Genomic DNA, 16879 nt, shown 5'->3' on the forward strand with positions numbered 1-16879 from the left:
GTAAATGTTCTGTGTGTTAATTTAACCACATTTGCATAGCAATATATTCATTATGACCATACTGTAGCACGCACAAACACACACACACACACACACACACACACACCCACACTCATGAGTGACCACACATACACACAGAAGCAAGCATAAACACACACACTCACTTACATGAGATGCAAAAGTAGGGCATGGAGTAGGAAATGGAGACAAGTTGACAGGTGTGATTTATTTGACAGAGAGAATGTGCAGGACTGAGCAGCATTCATAATTTGTAATGCTATGCTAATGCTATACCATACAACATCATTTTCATTATGACATTCTGTCCATTTTACCTGTAGAGGCTCCAGTGAGGGCGATGAGCACTAACAGACTCATCCACCTGATCTGCATTGCTGGTAATAAACACATTTTTTATTATTATTATCCAATATTCACAAAGAATTTTAAGGCTAAATGTAGCTCCTAACTGGCGAATTTAAGAGAAATTCCTAAAATTGATGGGTGTGTTATGACTCCTAACAAGGGTGATTTGAGAAGGATCGCTATCACTGAATGCTAAATTAGACTCTAGCAAAGTCTATCTGTTAAGATCAGACCTGGATCTGTCTTTTAATTATTCCACCTTAAGACTTTTATGTTAACTTGTTAATTATTCTTTATTGTTAAAGAGTCACTTCACCCCATAACTCCACCCACTTCACATTTCTGAAAACGGCTTTCAAAATGGGCGAGACGTTCTGAAATTTGGAGAGAGAGTGCATCACTGCTGCAACCAATCAACCATGGTGATTTCGTGTCAATCTGGGAATGAGTGCTGCAGACATGGCTTATCACAGGTAGGCTAATCAGGGCAGCAGGTGTTGGGGCGTTTCAGTCCTAATTTGTAACGACCCGGTGACGTAGTGTCGGACTAGAAGTACAGGACAACGTCAGCATTCCAATAGTGTTTTGGACCAACATGCCATGGCATGTTTTCAAACGGTAGTATGCGCGAGAGAGCAATATCTCCAATACAAAATCAGACGAAATGTTACTTTTGTCGAGAAACACGATTTTTGTCAATATTAACCCTGGTAATAGTACAGTTCACCACTTATGAGTATTTTCAATCAATCAACAGCTCAAAAAACCTATTTTAGGGTGCAGTGACCCTTTAATGATTTTACCTTGATTTATGCTTTCTTTATGTTTTATTATGACTGTAACACACTTCTCATTGGGATCCCTAGCAAGAGTCTGCAGACCCCCATTAGAAAGGGCATACCCCCCCCCCCCCCCCCAAAAAAAAAGAGAAATAATCAACCCCCAAAACAACACGCTCCCACCGCTCCACTCACTCAAACCTCCTGCACATAACCAGAACCAGACTCAGGACCATGGGAGATATGGCTTTCTGTGCTGCTGCCCAGAGTCAACGCAAGAAAAGCAACAGGCCCAACATACCAGGCCGGGTGCTCAAAGAGTGTGCAAACCAACTGGCTGCAGTATTCACAGACTTATTCAATATCTCACTGAACCAAGCAGTAGTTCCCTCCTGCTTTAAAGGGACATTCTGCCATTTTTGGAAATAAGCTCATTTCCCACCTCCCCTCGAGCAAAACAATCGATATTTACCTTTTTCCCGTTCATCCAGCGATTCTGTGAGTCTGGCGATACAACTTTTAGCTTCAGCCTAGCATAGACCATTGAATCGGATTAGACCGTAAGCTTCTCGCCTGCTAGCATTATGCTTACAAGTGACTAAGGCTATGTACACACGTAGCCGGGTATTTTTAAAACCGAATACCCCCCCCCCCCCCCTCCCCCCCCCCTCCGTTTGTAAAATAATTTTATCCACATTACCTCGTTTTTGGAAAAAAAAAACCTTCCACACATAACCAAACTTCTCCGTTTTCAAGGCACTCAGATCCATGCTTCTGCAGTGAACAAAGGTTGCACGTTTGACGTCAGAGCAGATTTGTTGTTGTTTTGGCGCATATTCTGACGTTCGAAACCGCAGATCTCGGGTTATCTCTGGCTACACGTCAATTTATAAACGGAGAATCCGCAGATCTTCACTTTGCCCGGAGTTTTTTTTAAACATTCGTTTATATGCGTTGTCATGTGGATGACAGGTCCAAACGTAGACAAATACCTTCGTTTAAGCAGATACCCGGCTACGTGTGTACGGGGCCTAAGATTTCTGGTAATTTTCCCATCAAGTTGCAACCGTACCATGGGCGCAGTGATATCACGCACTACTTCCTGCTTGTTGCCTATGGGGACTATTTTCAGATATCACTGCGCCCATGGTACGTTTGCAACTTGCCTTGATTATTACGCCAGATGAGAGTGTAGTTCCGTGTTAAATCAGCCTAGAAAAACGGCAGGTTTCATTTTCAGTTGGTCTTATTGCACTTTCTAACTTGAGAAGAGACACGTTTTAAATGGGAAAATTACCAGAAATCTTAGTCACTTGTAAGCATGATGCTAGCAGGCAAGAAGCTAAACAGAACAGAAACACAACTGCTGTTGTTTGTGAAGCGGTAATACTGAGACTGTTTGAATTACCACAGCATTAAACCAACCCAGGACAACATTGAGACTAGACACTGCCACACTGTAACACTGAATCTTGATGAAATAACATACACTATATTGCCATACTGTATTTACTGTATATGACATTAGTGCATCATGTGCTGATAAATGTGTGTAACGTGAGGTATCAGACTTCATCTCAACTGGCTCATACAGGAGCCTGTTAAATGTTAATGATTACTTTTTTTTATTCGGAATTCTGATTGTGCACCTTGAGCTGAGCTTGGCTTGCCTTTCCGTCTCAGGGTTGCATTAGAAACCCACACATAGAGCACATGGTTATAATTTGCTGGAGAGGGCAAATTAAAAATGTACTTTTCAAAGAGTATTTTCCTCACTTTCCCAATATCTTAACCAATGTGTAGATCACCGCATCATAACACACACACACACACACACACATACTGTGTGCACACACAGCCCTGAAAGGAAGCGCAGGAGTGCTACAGTAAACCTTAAAACTGAAAGTAATATGTTACCTATTAAATGAGATAGGCTACGTTTATCACACCCTGCAGTGAGCACTGAATGACCTGCTGCAGTACACAAGAGAAAGATATACAGTAGGGAAAGACTCCTTGCTTTGGTACTAAATATTGAGGTATACTTATGGGTAAGACTTAAATTACATTACTGTATGTTAATCATAAGTTGTAATTCAGCTACCGTAGGGTAATTAAGCATGGGAGATTACTACACATAAGAATTGTTTAGCAGATCTGATCTTGCCCTTACGGTCCATGCATTTTAGCATTGTATTCTTTACTTGATGTGGGAGTAACAAGTGAAGAACTTACAGTATCAGTCTGACTTTTGGTGTCCGGTGCTAAAAGTAACATTTATTGAAGGGACACTGTCCTCATTGTTCTTTCTCTGGGCATGTACTGTATCTCTCTCTCTCTCTCTGTGTGTGTGTGTGTGTGTGAGAGAGAGAGAGAGAGAGAGAGAGAGAGAGCGAGAGAGAGCGTGTGAGAGAGCAGTGATGATAGTAGTGCTTTTGTATTCTGTCCTCATACATTTATACTCATTGATAGACTGTCAACATGACAACTGGTAAGAAACAAACATCAGGTTCAAATTAGAAAGTTTTCAGAGGAAAATGTGTATGACAAGATAGTATGGTTTCTGGCATATCAACAACTGTGCAACAGGCAAAAGACTGTTGGCAGTTTATTTGTGATCAAAGATGATGTGGGCAGCGCGCTGGTACTCAAAAGCCAATAATCAACAGACAACATTGTTACTGTATACACATTGTTTGCAGGAAATGAATCATGTATCTTACCATTTCAATACCTCATGTGATTTATTGTTTAGAAATGACTTATGATTTTACCCTCTGAAAATAAAATTGCCATCTTCACCATTTGTAAGGTGCTACCAATGACACAGTGTGATTTTAATGACCTACATGTTGTTGATAGTACTTCATTTCATGAATACTGCATTGAATTGATGGATAATGCAATCTGTATCTCATAGCTATGACAGTGACCTGGATGTGTCTCATTGTGCTTGCCACATGCAGAGAAGCCACTGCTGCAGGTACTGTGCTCCACATCATATTCTATGGCTGCATTAGAAACTGCATTAGAAACGATGCTTTTAATTACAGATGAATTACAGATGAATTCAGCTTATTCATGCCATCATTTAAATCATTGTTTTAGTTTATTTCAAATAATTAAGGTAGCCTTAAAGGATAACTTTCGCCAAAATGCATATGAGTCAAAGTTTTGTTTAAAAGCATAATTACCTCGGAAGCGTCAACTTTTAAGGCTGTCTGTGTTGTCGTTTCTGGGTGAAATGGCATTTTGAAAGGGTTAATATTATTTTGATACATGATTTTGTCAGAATCACTTTTTTTTTAAATACTAAGAAGGCAAAACATTAAACTTTGATCGAAGTATCATCAGTGTCTCTACACATGAACTTGAGCATTGAGAACATTGTTACACAGAGTTTACTAAAAAAAGAAGGTTTTGGGCCCCAGCTGTGGCACAACTGGCAGGGGCACCTGCACCGCACTCCGGCGACCCGGGTTTGATTCCCAGCCCGTGGTCCTTTCCGGATCCCACCCCTGCTCTCTCTCCCATTCACTTCCTGTCACTCTCTACTATCTCTATCAATAAAGGTATACAAAAAGTACACTTAAAAAAAGTGGTTTTGGACAAGGTGTGTCCTGCATTGGCAGGCCCTCTAGTGTTGCCCTACTTCTCATTAATAATAGAATTAGAACAACAGGCGAACCTAGGGCCTAGGGCAAACAAAGGGATAAAGCCAGCCCTGGGCATCCCACAAGTTGGATTTGCTCCAAAGAGTACATTAGGTTCATCCTTTGTCTATGGTACACATTTCCAGGACATTTCCCAAAAGCTGGGCCAGCAGGCTTTGCCTTCTTTAATTCTTCTAACAAACTAATCAACAACCCAGTGGGTCAACCTGGGCTGAAAACATTCCCTCCTTGGCAGAGGTAATAATCATGGCAAGCTCAGCTAATCTAAGATATGTGTTGTGATTAATCCTCTCCTCGGTGCCAGAGGGATTTGCAGTGCAGACTCCAGAGAAGTCCGTCTCAGCTCCGTACGGCTCCTCCGTCACTCTGCCCTGTGGAATCTCTCCAGCCACCAGTGCAGTGGATCTGGAGGTGCGCTGGCACCGACCCAATGGGTTCAACACGCCGGTTCTGCTCTACAAGAACAAAGCGATCCAGGATCAGGCTGCAGACCCTCAGTACAGGGGCAGAGTGTCTCTGACTGGGCAGCTGGAGAAGGGGAACGTGTCCCTGAGGCTGGAGAACTCAACGCTGGCAGACCGAGGAGAGTTTGTGTGCTACATCAAGAGTCCCGTATGGTATGACACGGCTGCAGTGAACCTGACATTAAGAGGTGAGTGGATCAGGGTGAAGCTGAGAAAGTGCATATCAGGAGATTCACTCCTTAAAGCGGAAAGAGGAACAATCAGGGCTGTATCCACTTATTATGACCGCTGCTAGCGTTATAATAAGTGCTAGGAATTCCTGCTAGGAATTTTTCCGTCATCGATTCTGAATTTTTGGTCAACGATTCCCGGGACACCATAACACCGGGGCACATGAAACTTGGTGGGTACTATGTAGCCCCAGTAGACTTATGCGAAAAAAAAAAAAAAAAGTCCCCGGGGGTCACTCCCCCCCGCACTGCCCCCGCCCGAAGCCCAAAAATGACAGTTTTTCCTACATAACTACCTGAACCGTGGCAAAATGTTTATGGTATGTTGGTCTCAAGAGCTCGAATCAACTTAGCTTATAACCAGTCATTTGTGATTTGCACCCCCATGGTAAAAATTGAAAATGCAATGTAATATTGCTTTAATTGCCCCTATCTTCAGATGAGATGTTATGAACTGCACCAAATTTCATGTGTATGATTAACCTGTGACTTGACATTATTTCCATTCACAAAGTTCTGAATTCTTAAAAACTGAATTGGTTATAACGTGTTAATGCATTAATTCCTAACAGCTAAGTTACCGTTACACAATTATGACCTTCAACAATCGCAAAAAAAAAAGTTTGCCTACAAAAGAGCTACCATCTTTGCCCAAATAAGGAGATCCGGTATCTTGAGATTTTTTCTATGGGAAAATAACATGGGGATTTTCAATAATCGCACTTGTTAAACTCTCGCGGGGATGATGACATTTGAAATGCAGACATTTTTCACTACACAGTTTTGTCCACTGCCGTCTAGTGGATAATGTGATCTTCGGCAGGTGAAGACGGCATACTTTGATCTTTGCTACCCCAAAGCTAACTTACAATGCAACTTGCCATAGGCAGTTAGCTTCAATTAACTCCCGGATCTCCTTATATGGGCAAAGAAGGCTAGCCTGGTCCTGACCATCCCATAATACTACCATTTCATTTCGTATTATGGTCTGGAATTTCTTTGCTCTGAAGCGCTTGCAGGAAGCGGGAAGTAACGCCCAGTTCTGGTTTGAATTGATTGGACAGCTCTCACCCAATCGGCGATAGTTACTCATAACAACATAGCGCAGGCGTTTAACGTCATCGTCACGAGCGCCCTCCCCCTTTCGCCCCCACCAACCCGTCTCTTCGTTTATTGGCTGCTTTCTGGAGGGGGGGCGTTCTGTTACAATTCTACCGAGCAGAATGCTCCACAGAGGAGCACGGCCAGACTCGTAGTGGAGGCAATCCTTGGCCGGAAGTACGTGGATGGCTCGCGAGGCTAAAAGAAGGCAGCTTTGGAACCTTTTTGTAGGCGAACTTCAGAGGTCTATGTTAGTAACATCACAATATAATTATGTTGATTATAGGCCTAGTAGCTGCTATGTTAATTCTGTTGACATGAATGTGATACAAATACAGAATTAACTTACTTTATACAGGGAAGGAGAAGGAGAAAATGTTGACGAGTCTGTCCTTCAGTGTCAGAGTCATCCAAAAGATGGCGGAATCAAAAATTGAGACGTTAGAGCCTCGATTTCATGTAACCCAATGCATTGAGTTACTATTTCTAACCCAAGGCTGGGTTAAACCAACCCAAAACATAATTTTGATGACTTGACCCAGCAGTTGGGTTCCTTAATTACCGCATTGTACTGATCAAGTGACGTGTGTGCAGAGAAGGTGTAGTGATACAATGATGCAATGATACGATGCAAGGTATAAATGTGTGTGTGAGAAACAACTGATTGTCTCTTGGGTGCACAGACTTTGTTTCTGCATCCTGATTGCCTGATGAGACCTTTCTGTGTAAAGATTAATAAACTACTAACAAGAAAGACCAAACCTTATAAAACTTAACCTTAAATTTCCTCCACACATCTTAACACCTTTTCGCGTTGCATCATCATCGCTGCAGCATCGTTTCGTGTGTGACATCCCTAACAGATATAGAGCTGTTCTGTCACGTAGAATAATTAGACTAATAATTTATAAGAAATGAAATAACAAATAATCATATAGGATACAGTTGTCGCCTATTTTGCCCCTTCCTGTTTGGTGTTGGAGTGAGGTCACTATTGGTTTTTAATGTTCACGTCACTATTTGCATGAGCCGCGACTGACAAGACTTCCGATAATATCAAACATGTTTGATATTGTCGTAACGGCAAAACTAGAAAAAGACTGACTCCGACGGACTTAAAACCGCTAAAATTGGCACCTTACACTACACGATTTACTTGACGGGAGCACGCCATGATTCCAGTACAACTTCCATGATTTCCACCCGATTTTGGAAATGTAGTCGCCGACTGTTAAAACAGACCAAAATCGTACAATGTAAGGCAGCCTTAACTTACAATTCATGGGTTTCGTCAGGTGCCTTTCCACAGGTCTATAAAATCAAGCACCTTGATTAGCAATGCAGACTACAAGGGGTGCCTCTCATTTTGTGTTCTATACATCCTCCGTTCCTTCCTTGATCCTCTTCCTCACATAAAGAATGATGGGGTGGCAACAATGGGATAGTCTATCCAGTATAAGTTATAGATCAGTGGGAAGGAGTGTGGAGGACCGAGCATCGAGGAGAGATGTTGAGAGGCACCCATGGTGCTTGATTAGTGCTTGATTAATACACCTGTGGAAAGGGACCTGATGAAACCCATGAATTGTTAAGTTCAGCCCACATGATACCCACTGAGCAAAAAGTGGTCCAAAATACGTCAATAAGACGTGGTCGCCGTACTCCAGAACACGTCTTCAGAGTAACCAGAATGAAAGTTTTAATATGTCTTTTCTGGCACGTCAAGAGGAGACTTTTGAAAGACTGAATTGTTGAACATCCAGAACACGTCCTCAGAGTAGCCAGAATGACATTTTTTAAGACGTCTTTTCTGGACGTTCAATAGATGTGTTGTTTTGGGGGTGATAGGCGTCATTTGAAGACGTCTGAAAGACTGAATCATTGAACATCCAGAAGAGGTCCTCAGAGTAGCTAGAATGAACGTTTTTAAAACGTATTTCCTTGACGTTGAATAGATGTGTTGTTTTGGGTGTGATATAGGCGTCATTTGAAGACGTCTTCATTGAACATCCAGAAGACGTCCTCAGAGTAGCCAGAATGAAAGTTTTTAAGACGTATTTCCTGGACGTTGAATAGATGTGTTGTTCTGGGTGTGATATAGGCGTCGCTTGAAGACGCCTGAAAGACTTAATTATTAAACATCCAGAAGACGTCCTCAGAGTAGCCAGAAAGACAGAACGTCTATTTGGAACTAATTTTGGCTCTCTATAGACGTCCCGAATGGGGTCAGGCTGGACTATTGTCCCAGTGTCATTTATCAACTAATTTTGACTGTAAAATAGACTGGACAGACCACTGTTTTTTGGACGTCCATAGACGTTGCTTGCTCAGTGGGACATGTTTTCATTTGGCAGACATTTTTATCCAAACTTACAGCAATATACATCAGATTCAGTGCAGTGGAGACCTTAGGAATTACCACTGTGTCTGTCCATAGGACTAGAGGATGCAGTGTCTACATTATAAGTACTAGTCCAAGTGTGGTAGGAGGAGGAAGTAGTGGAAAGAGGAGGTAAAGGAGGGTGGAGAGGGAGGTGGAGAAGAGGGAGGAAAGCAGTATCTCATTTCACTTGCTTCTTTATGTCTGCATCAGTGGTGGGGTCTGCTCTGGACCTGTCTATAACTGAGACAGGTGAAGGACAGGTGAATGTTACCTGTGCATCAGCCGGTTGGTCTCCAGAGCCTGAGCTCATCTGGACACATGGAGAGGGGGGGGAAGTCTCTGCGCACCGCAGAGAGCTTTCTACAGGTACAGTAATCACGCAAGTTATCATATCTAATGGAATTAGAGAGTCTGCAATTGTCTGAAATTCACCCTATAAGGCGTGAGTCTCATATTGTACACACATAATAATGATGATGACTAAAGTTGGACCTACAGGATGTACAGTATGATCCTTCCACTTTTCATGTCCCTCCCAGATGATGCTGGTTTAATGGGAGTGAGTTCCTGGCTGCTCTACTCTTCCTCTGAGTCAGAGTGGCTCTCCTGCTCTGTGGGTGTGTCTGATCAGGAGAGGAGAGAGGGCCGGATCTTACCGTACATCTCCAGAGGACAGACACCAGACACAGCAGCCCAGTCCGGTAGGTGTACATTACATCATCTAGTGGTTTTAATGTTATTCTGTCAGGGTTGGGTGGTAGGGTTTAGACTCAAATGCACAACAAGATGCTTGCAGATTAACTCAAGGGAATTGTACTGAACTGATAGAACTACAGAAAATCATCCTGTTTTTCAATGTCATGGGACAACAAACTTTCTATTGGAATGGCCATGTGTGCAGGCATAAAGTATATGCGGGCACTGCACTACAGTAGTATTGTCTACTTGTATGAAAGTCTGATGTCTGCTGAAATCTGTATATTTACTGAATGTGTAAATGTATTCAACATAATATAAATAATAGAAAAAGTGTTTTTATTGTCATGTCAGGTGATTGGACTGCTGCCTTCTTTATCACTCTGCTGCTCTTGTTGACTCTGCTGATTGGGATGTTTATCCTGTTCAAAAAAGGTAAAGGATTTATCTTATTTTTGTGTGATAACACTGGGTAATGACACATACAGCTCTGGAATAAGAGATGTCTTCCTATGAATGCTGAGTGAAAAAATAATTTATTGACAGTCATTTGCAGTCAAATTTGCAGTGGTCTCCTAATTTTGAATATGACCCTCAACTCATTCGAATGTCACTCAGCAACTGTAGGATGACAAAGAAAATGTGCAGTGGTCTCTTAATTGTTTCCAGAGCTGTATATTTATTAGCCTGGATGCCAGACCGAAGTTTAGCCCCGCCTCCATTCTTTTTCTGCAGGGAACTTCGGTCTGGCACTGCTCCGTTCAGCTGCTACTATTCGAGATACAGATCTGTTCGGACCAATCACATTTTACAGGGCGGGCTTTACGTGATGATTGACAGATGAACAGCAGTGACGTTCACGGCTGCATGCGTCCTCGTTCGACGAGTTGAGTGTGAGACCATGTTGGCTTAGGTTGATTTTGATTGCAACAGAAACGCTATGGCTATGAATGCATAATTTGTTCATGCAGTTTGGCCTTTCGTTTATCTTAGCTATTGAAATGGAGGTTTTATCACGGATTCGCACAACTATTTCTGAACACTTAGACCAACGAGGATATGTGGGAAAACTTCAGTTTCACTTTCACCAAGTTAAAACAGCATGTTTGGGTGATGTTGTTCCGTTTGTTTAAAAATGTCTGTTTGCTCGTTGGGTTAACGACACACTTCCCCAGCTGTTCATTGCATACAGTTTGAAGGAATTATTTTTAAAAACGAAGGAGGATGTTTTCCAATGCCTACCCTGCTACATATTTCTGTCTTAGATTTCGCAGATACTGACAGCCAATAACTTGTTCTGTTTGGTTTGGTCTATCCAATGAGTGCAGAGCTGTATCGATTGAATCACGCCCCATAATCGCAGCTGAATGGAGCAGTTTCAGACTCATATTCTGATAAGAATTGAGTATGACGTCGTCAGGCTATATATTTATACATATGTCCTGTGAAAGTGAATAAGATACATGCCCCAGTGTCCCTTTTACTGAACTACATCTTCAATTCTCCAGGTGTAATCAGGTTCAAGCATTCTGTCAATTTACCACCACCATTTGAGCGTTTTTTTGCCCCATGGGTCAAGAGCGTTCAGAATGGTAAAGAACTTCACGGGATCAGTGGAAACAATTCTAAACAATTATTATAAATACAGTTTTACTTTACATTATAAATAATTATTAATTTATATGTTTGTTACTCCATCTGTTTTGGCTGAAGATGGAGAGAGCCCTGCATGCATTGGTGCAGGTACTGTTGATGTTGTTCTGTTCTTGTTTGTGTCTTTGTTGTTATAACTTAAACTTGGACTGCGTGGTTAAAAGATGTCACAGATCTAATCATTTCATTGTTACTTTTCAGAGAAGTCTTTACTGCCTGAAGGTATTTCATCTTACTACACTGGAAATAACTTGCCTGCTTCACCTTACCGTCCTTAGAGCATATCTTGCATGGAGTCCACCGAATATTGCAACAACATTCACTGCATCACTCTTCTGATTTTAAAAGGTAACATGGAAGTGAAGCATGAAACAAGCAAGCAGACAATGAAACAAGCAGACAAAACAACAAACACAGAAGTGACAGGTAGTACCGACCAAGTTCATTTAAAATATGTACTACAGTGTTGATCAAATGTTTACATGTTTCTCTCTCATACCCAGCAATGGCAGAGAAGGACACAAACACAATTGATGTCCTCCTTCTGACACCAGGTGCATAATTCACCCTCGAGCATATATGTATCACAGTTGATACTTTAATTGAATTTGAAAAGCAAATGTTGTTTTTGTGTTTTAGAATGGGACTTATTGAAATCTCATACAGGTAACGTCTTGACAGAAACAATTAATCATTTGAGTTCAATTATATTGAGAATGTGTCTTGTCTATAAGTATCACTGCGTTACTTGTTTCAGTTAAGAGCATCAGTATGGACACCAACACTATCCCTCCCTTTCTGGAGGTGAACGATTTGGGGAAAAACAAAGAAGTGATGTGTCCTGATCCTCTGAAAGTCCAGGCCCATGTGAACAGGTCACACCATGTTCTATGTGTGGAGAGATTCAGCTCAGGACAGCACTGCTGGGGGGTGAAGATTTGGGAGAAGGATATAATAAAGCCCAATGACAAAAAAAGAGAGAAGCAGTCGTGGTATGTGGGGGTGTGCAGTGACACAGCAGAGCGCATTAAAAAAGTCCCTTTAACCCCAAGGAACGGCTTCTGGGTTCTTCAGTATGAGAAAGGAACTGGACTCTTTGCCAACACTGACCCTCCGACTCCAGTGCAGGTGTCAACAATGTTTAAGAAGCTGGGGGTGTTTCTGGACTGTGACAAACACACTCTGTCCTTCTATAATGTCAAAACTAAATCACACCTGTGCACCTTCGATAATGTGAGAGCTACCAATGCTGACACTGAATCACACCAGTGCACCTCTAAGAATGTGAGACCTCCTAACAGCCTGATTCCTCTGATCAGTCCTGGAGTCAGAGACTCTTTGGTCATGAGAATACGCAGAGATGTAGAGGAGAAAAAAGAGAAAGATTAAATAAAAGAGGAACCCAAAGCAAACCATTAAAGGGACACTTCACCGATTAGTATTAAGCTTTGTATTTTTAGAAAACCAGTCATGTTTTTGAATGGTCATGCATCATTCCCTCAGTTTGCCTTGAAATGGGAGAAATACGGATTTCATTGAAACCCATGAATAGGACTTCCTGCTTTCAATGATGTAAAATGATGATTTTTACATCATTGAAAGCAAGAAGTCCAACATTGAAATCCGTATTTCTCCCATCTCAAGGCAAACTGAGAGAATGATGCACGGCCATTCAAAAACATGACTGGTTTTATAAAGATACAAAGCTTAATGCTAATCTGTGAAGTGTCCCTTTAATGAGGAGAAAGCCAAATAGCCAAAGGCAACATTGGGTGCCATCAGACACTCCAGAACCAGATCTCAGTGTAACAGTGTTACAAAGTAAGCCTCATGGTTGAATGTTTAACATATGTGCAAGTGTAACTGTATTCATGTCTGGTCTTCAATTGATCATGTTATAGTGAGCAGCAGACTGACTGCATTATCATTGCAATCTGAAGTACCTGCCACAGCTGTATAATCCAGCCGGTCCTATTGTAAGATGTCTGCTTCCTCCTTCCACGGCTGCTGCTTTTCCTCTCCTTCATCCTCTGTTCTATTCTATCCTTCACCATTGATCACTATCTCAGGTTTGAGTTGATGTCATTTTCAGTCACATGCATGCAGGTTTAAAAGGTTTATGCGATGCATTTGATTTGTTGGTGTCAAATTGGTTTCAACTAGTTTATTCAATTGTTATTTACTGTAACTGACGTAAAAAAACATTTAGGTTTTTAACTTTAACATTTAAGTTGACCATTAATCATGTTAATAATAAACCAGGCATTCATTATTCATTCATCTGACTCCTCGATCCTGACATCTACAGAGCTGCCAACTCTCACGCTTTCGGCACACGAATATGGTCTACTGTAGGCCTAGGCCACAGTGGCCCTTCTTAGTGCCATATACCGTTGGGGAGTTTTAAAAGGAACGAAACGAGTCTCAGCCCAAAATCAGATTCTGTTTTGCGTGAGAAAATGGATGTATGGCGTGAGTGTGTGTGTAAACAGGCAAAATCGTGTGTCACACGCCGAAAGCGTGAGAGTTGGCAGCTCTGACTAGGTATGTTGTGTCACAAATCATAGGCCTATCGTTAATTAAGAACTCACTCTCTTAAACTTAACATCTTGAAAGACATCAGTTTGTGTGGGTGAACTTGATTAGCCTACATGTTAACTTAGACTAACTTGTTGCACTTTTGTTGCACTGTTTTGTTTGCTGGAACGTGTGGATAAATAACTTCTGGAGAGAGCTAAATCGCTTACTAAAATCATAAAGGAACATTGCAAGACACTCATCTCTTAGGCTATATGATTCCCTGAAAGATTTTCTTCGACTTGTTACTGTTTTGAACATGTAATTTATCTAATGACACAGAACGCATCCACATATACTTGCATCCACATATCCTTGTCATGCAACTTTTCACTCGCGTAAAACCGTGAGTTTGGCCCAATCCCAATGTCAGCCCTAAAGACTAAGAACTAAAGACTCACAGACTTAATTGATCTCAGGTGCTAAGTGAGTGAGTGTGTGAGGCCACATAGGCTCAGATAGGTATTTGGGATTGGGACAGCACTTCACGAGATCACATGTGCCTTGGCGATGTTTACTAACAAAGACGTTGCTAACATTTGCACCATGCACGTGTGTCGTGCGTGCTGTTGTTTACCTTCATTTCCGGATTTTTTCTATGATCTCCGCGGTAAACGTCACAACACTTTGAACTGTGGGTAATTCCCTTAGGTTAAGTCTGCACCGATGCAGACTCACGGAAAGGGCTCGGTAAGTCTGTACTCAAACCCTTCCGCCCGTTGTAATTCGACATTGGGACAGCCCTAAACCCTTACGAATTTCGCGAGAACGCGCACCAAAGTCCGTGAGTTCGTGAGTCCGGACATTGGGATTGGGCCATAGAAAGCTACCTCACGTAGGCTATTTCTTAAAGCGACAGGCACTCAATTACACACTCCATAATGCTCAATTAGACCTAGGCCTACACACCATTTAAACATAGGCCTATGAGTAAGTGTAATAGTCTTGAAATCAGTACACAAATGACTAAACATTTTAAGCTACTACTAATTATGCAGATTGTAAAATACTCAACATTATCAACAAAATATGTGCAGTTATGAATTCCATATGATATAAAAACATAATTTTCTGTGTGTGTGGAGGGTCGAGCAGAATCTTAGATGGCCACTGGTGTGAATGATCACACAATATTCAATATTAGGTTACTGATGATTAAATCACCAAATAGCCTACACAAAAAATGTTTTTTAAAAAGCATCGAAAAAGTATCGAAATCACAATTCTGGACTTAGTATCGGGATCAAAACAATAATTTTGGTATCGTGATGAGTGCGGGACAAACTTTTGGTCACCCCCGACAGAATCTCACTCCAAGGTTTTTTGAAAAGTTGGCAGCTCTGCATCTAACAGTTGGCCTATGCTGGTAGTCTATAGGTAATTTCAGTCCCATAACATTCGAAATTTAGAACCGTCTTCTAAACAAACTTTCAGCACACATACAATGTTGCCAATGCTTCATAAGTGATGCATTAGACAACAGTACAACGTCTCGTTTTACCACCATTGCTGACATTTAAATATGACAGTGGAGACAACCGGAGCTGCAACGACACCGGCTCGGCTGAATTGTCCGCTATTGTTTTCAAATTTGAAAAACCTCCACGACGTCCCTGGTCCCTCCCCTACCGCTTTTTAGTCAAGATGGCGTCCATTTAGTGCGAGTAGAGCATAGACATAAAAGAGTCCATCGTTCCACACTGGACTTTTTGACTGTTTTTAGGGGGTCATCCAAGTACCGTCAGTGCACTGACTTTTTGTGTTATCTACTCTATCTACTTAAAACTAAGTGTTCGAAGGGTAGAAGTAGGCGGAATGAGACATAGCCATGTGCGCGTATGTGTGTGTGTGTGCGCTTGTTTCTGTGTGTGTGTTTGTGTGCATGTGTGTGTATGTGTGCGTGCGCGTGCATGTGTGCTTGCGTGTGTGCGCATAGAGCTCCAGTGGGGTCAGTCTCCAGGGGTGCATGGATGTGTCCTCCTCACTCTGGCTGAGGGGAATCCTGCATGGAGCAGAGGATGGAGCAGGGGCGGAGTGGTACACTAAAATCCACCGGGAATATTCTGACCACACCGGCCCCCTACCCACCGCCAGCCAACTGCCGGCCCAACCGACCCATGCCTTGAGCATGACCACCTTCTGTATATTATAAACACAAACAAAATGTTGGCTAAATCTAATAGTCAATGTATTTTTAAAATCTGGATGATGGTCCTTACTAATGGCCACTAATGATCATCAAATCCAAGTGTCAGTCAAAGATTATTAAGCCACTGATTTGTTTGAAATGTACGCTACATGAGTTAACTAACTATAGTTAGTAATTCCGTCTAGCAATAGTAACGTGTGACAATGTTTTTCATTCTGTCAAATTTACCTGCACTCGTTGATGGCCGTGGACTACGGAATAAATCTGTTATTCTTGAGCATTCTTCTTAATTCTGCTTTTCAGCCCCCTTTCTCTTATCTCTTCTTGCCTTCCATATAAATTAAGCAAGCACCTGCTAATTCGTTCACTATCAAAACGCTACTTTCACTAATACAGGCAAAAGGGCCATGCCATTAGAGGAGGCACCGCTCATCCCCCTACATTTCTGTAATAGACTTGACCTAGCAAACGTATTTGTCATTCCCAGGAGGCTTTGCTGTTCTATTCTGAAATATTTTTTTTATTTGTGACCAAAAGAGTTAAATAACACTTTAATAATATAAAGAATTAAATCAAGACACCCAAAGGCTACACAAAAATGCACTGATGAGAGATAACTGAGATGAATAGGCCTGTAATTAGTATGTAGGGTAAGCATGACTAAGGTAGGCTATATATCGCAACTACATTGGTTTATATAGTGGTTGGCGTATAGTGCGCGATAATTGAGCCTTGGGTGAATTCTTAGGGGCAGATGCACATCATTTAAAATCTTACGACAATAAATTAATTGTGATAGTACTGGTG

The 16879-nt window shown here is 41.7% G+C and overlaps 1 protein-coding gene across 1 annotated transcript; it reads left to right on the forward strand.

Annotated features, from left to right (window-relative positions):
* The first annotated feature begins 3079 nt into the window (after window positions 1–3079).
* Window positions 3080–12735, forward strand: LOC134075281 (butyrophilin subfamily 3 member A1-like). Its single transcript, XM_062530849.1, has 12 exons — window positions 3080–3196; window positions 4066–4128; window positions 5124–5471; window positions 9208–9363; window positions 9537–9698; window positions 10048–10128; window positions 11202–11285; window positions 11407–11436; window positions 11551–11568; window positions 11695–11772; window positions 11850–11900; window positions 12104–12735. Exons 1-12 carry the CDS (start codon window positions 3193–3195, stop codon window positions 12733–12735), a joined length of 1707 nt encoding a protein of 568 aa, XP_062386833.1. The 5' UTR covers window positions 3080–3192.
* Window positions 12736–16879: the final 4144 nt, after the last annotated feature.

Source organism: Sardina pilchardus, chromosome 2 (assembly GCF_963854185.1).
Source record: "Sardina pilchardus chromosome 2, fSarPil1.1, whole genome shotgun sequence".
Classification (NCBI taxonomy): Eukaryota; Metazoa; Chordata; class Actinopteri; order Clupeiformes; family Clupeidae; genus Sardina; species Sardina pilchardus.

Bases quoted from the DNA above. Each gene is read 5' to 3' on its own strand.
- LOC134075281 (XM_062530849.1), top strand. The intron at 10,129-11,201 runs GTAAAGGATTTA...TCAATTCTCCAG, and splicing joins GTTTATCCTGTTCAAAAAAG to GTGTAATCAGGTTCAAGCAT. The intron at 11,286-11,406 runs GTAAAGAACTTC...TTTTGGCTGAAG, and splicing joins GGTCAAGAGCGTTCAGAATG to ATGGAGAGAGCCCTGCATGC.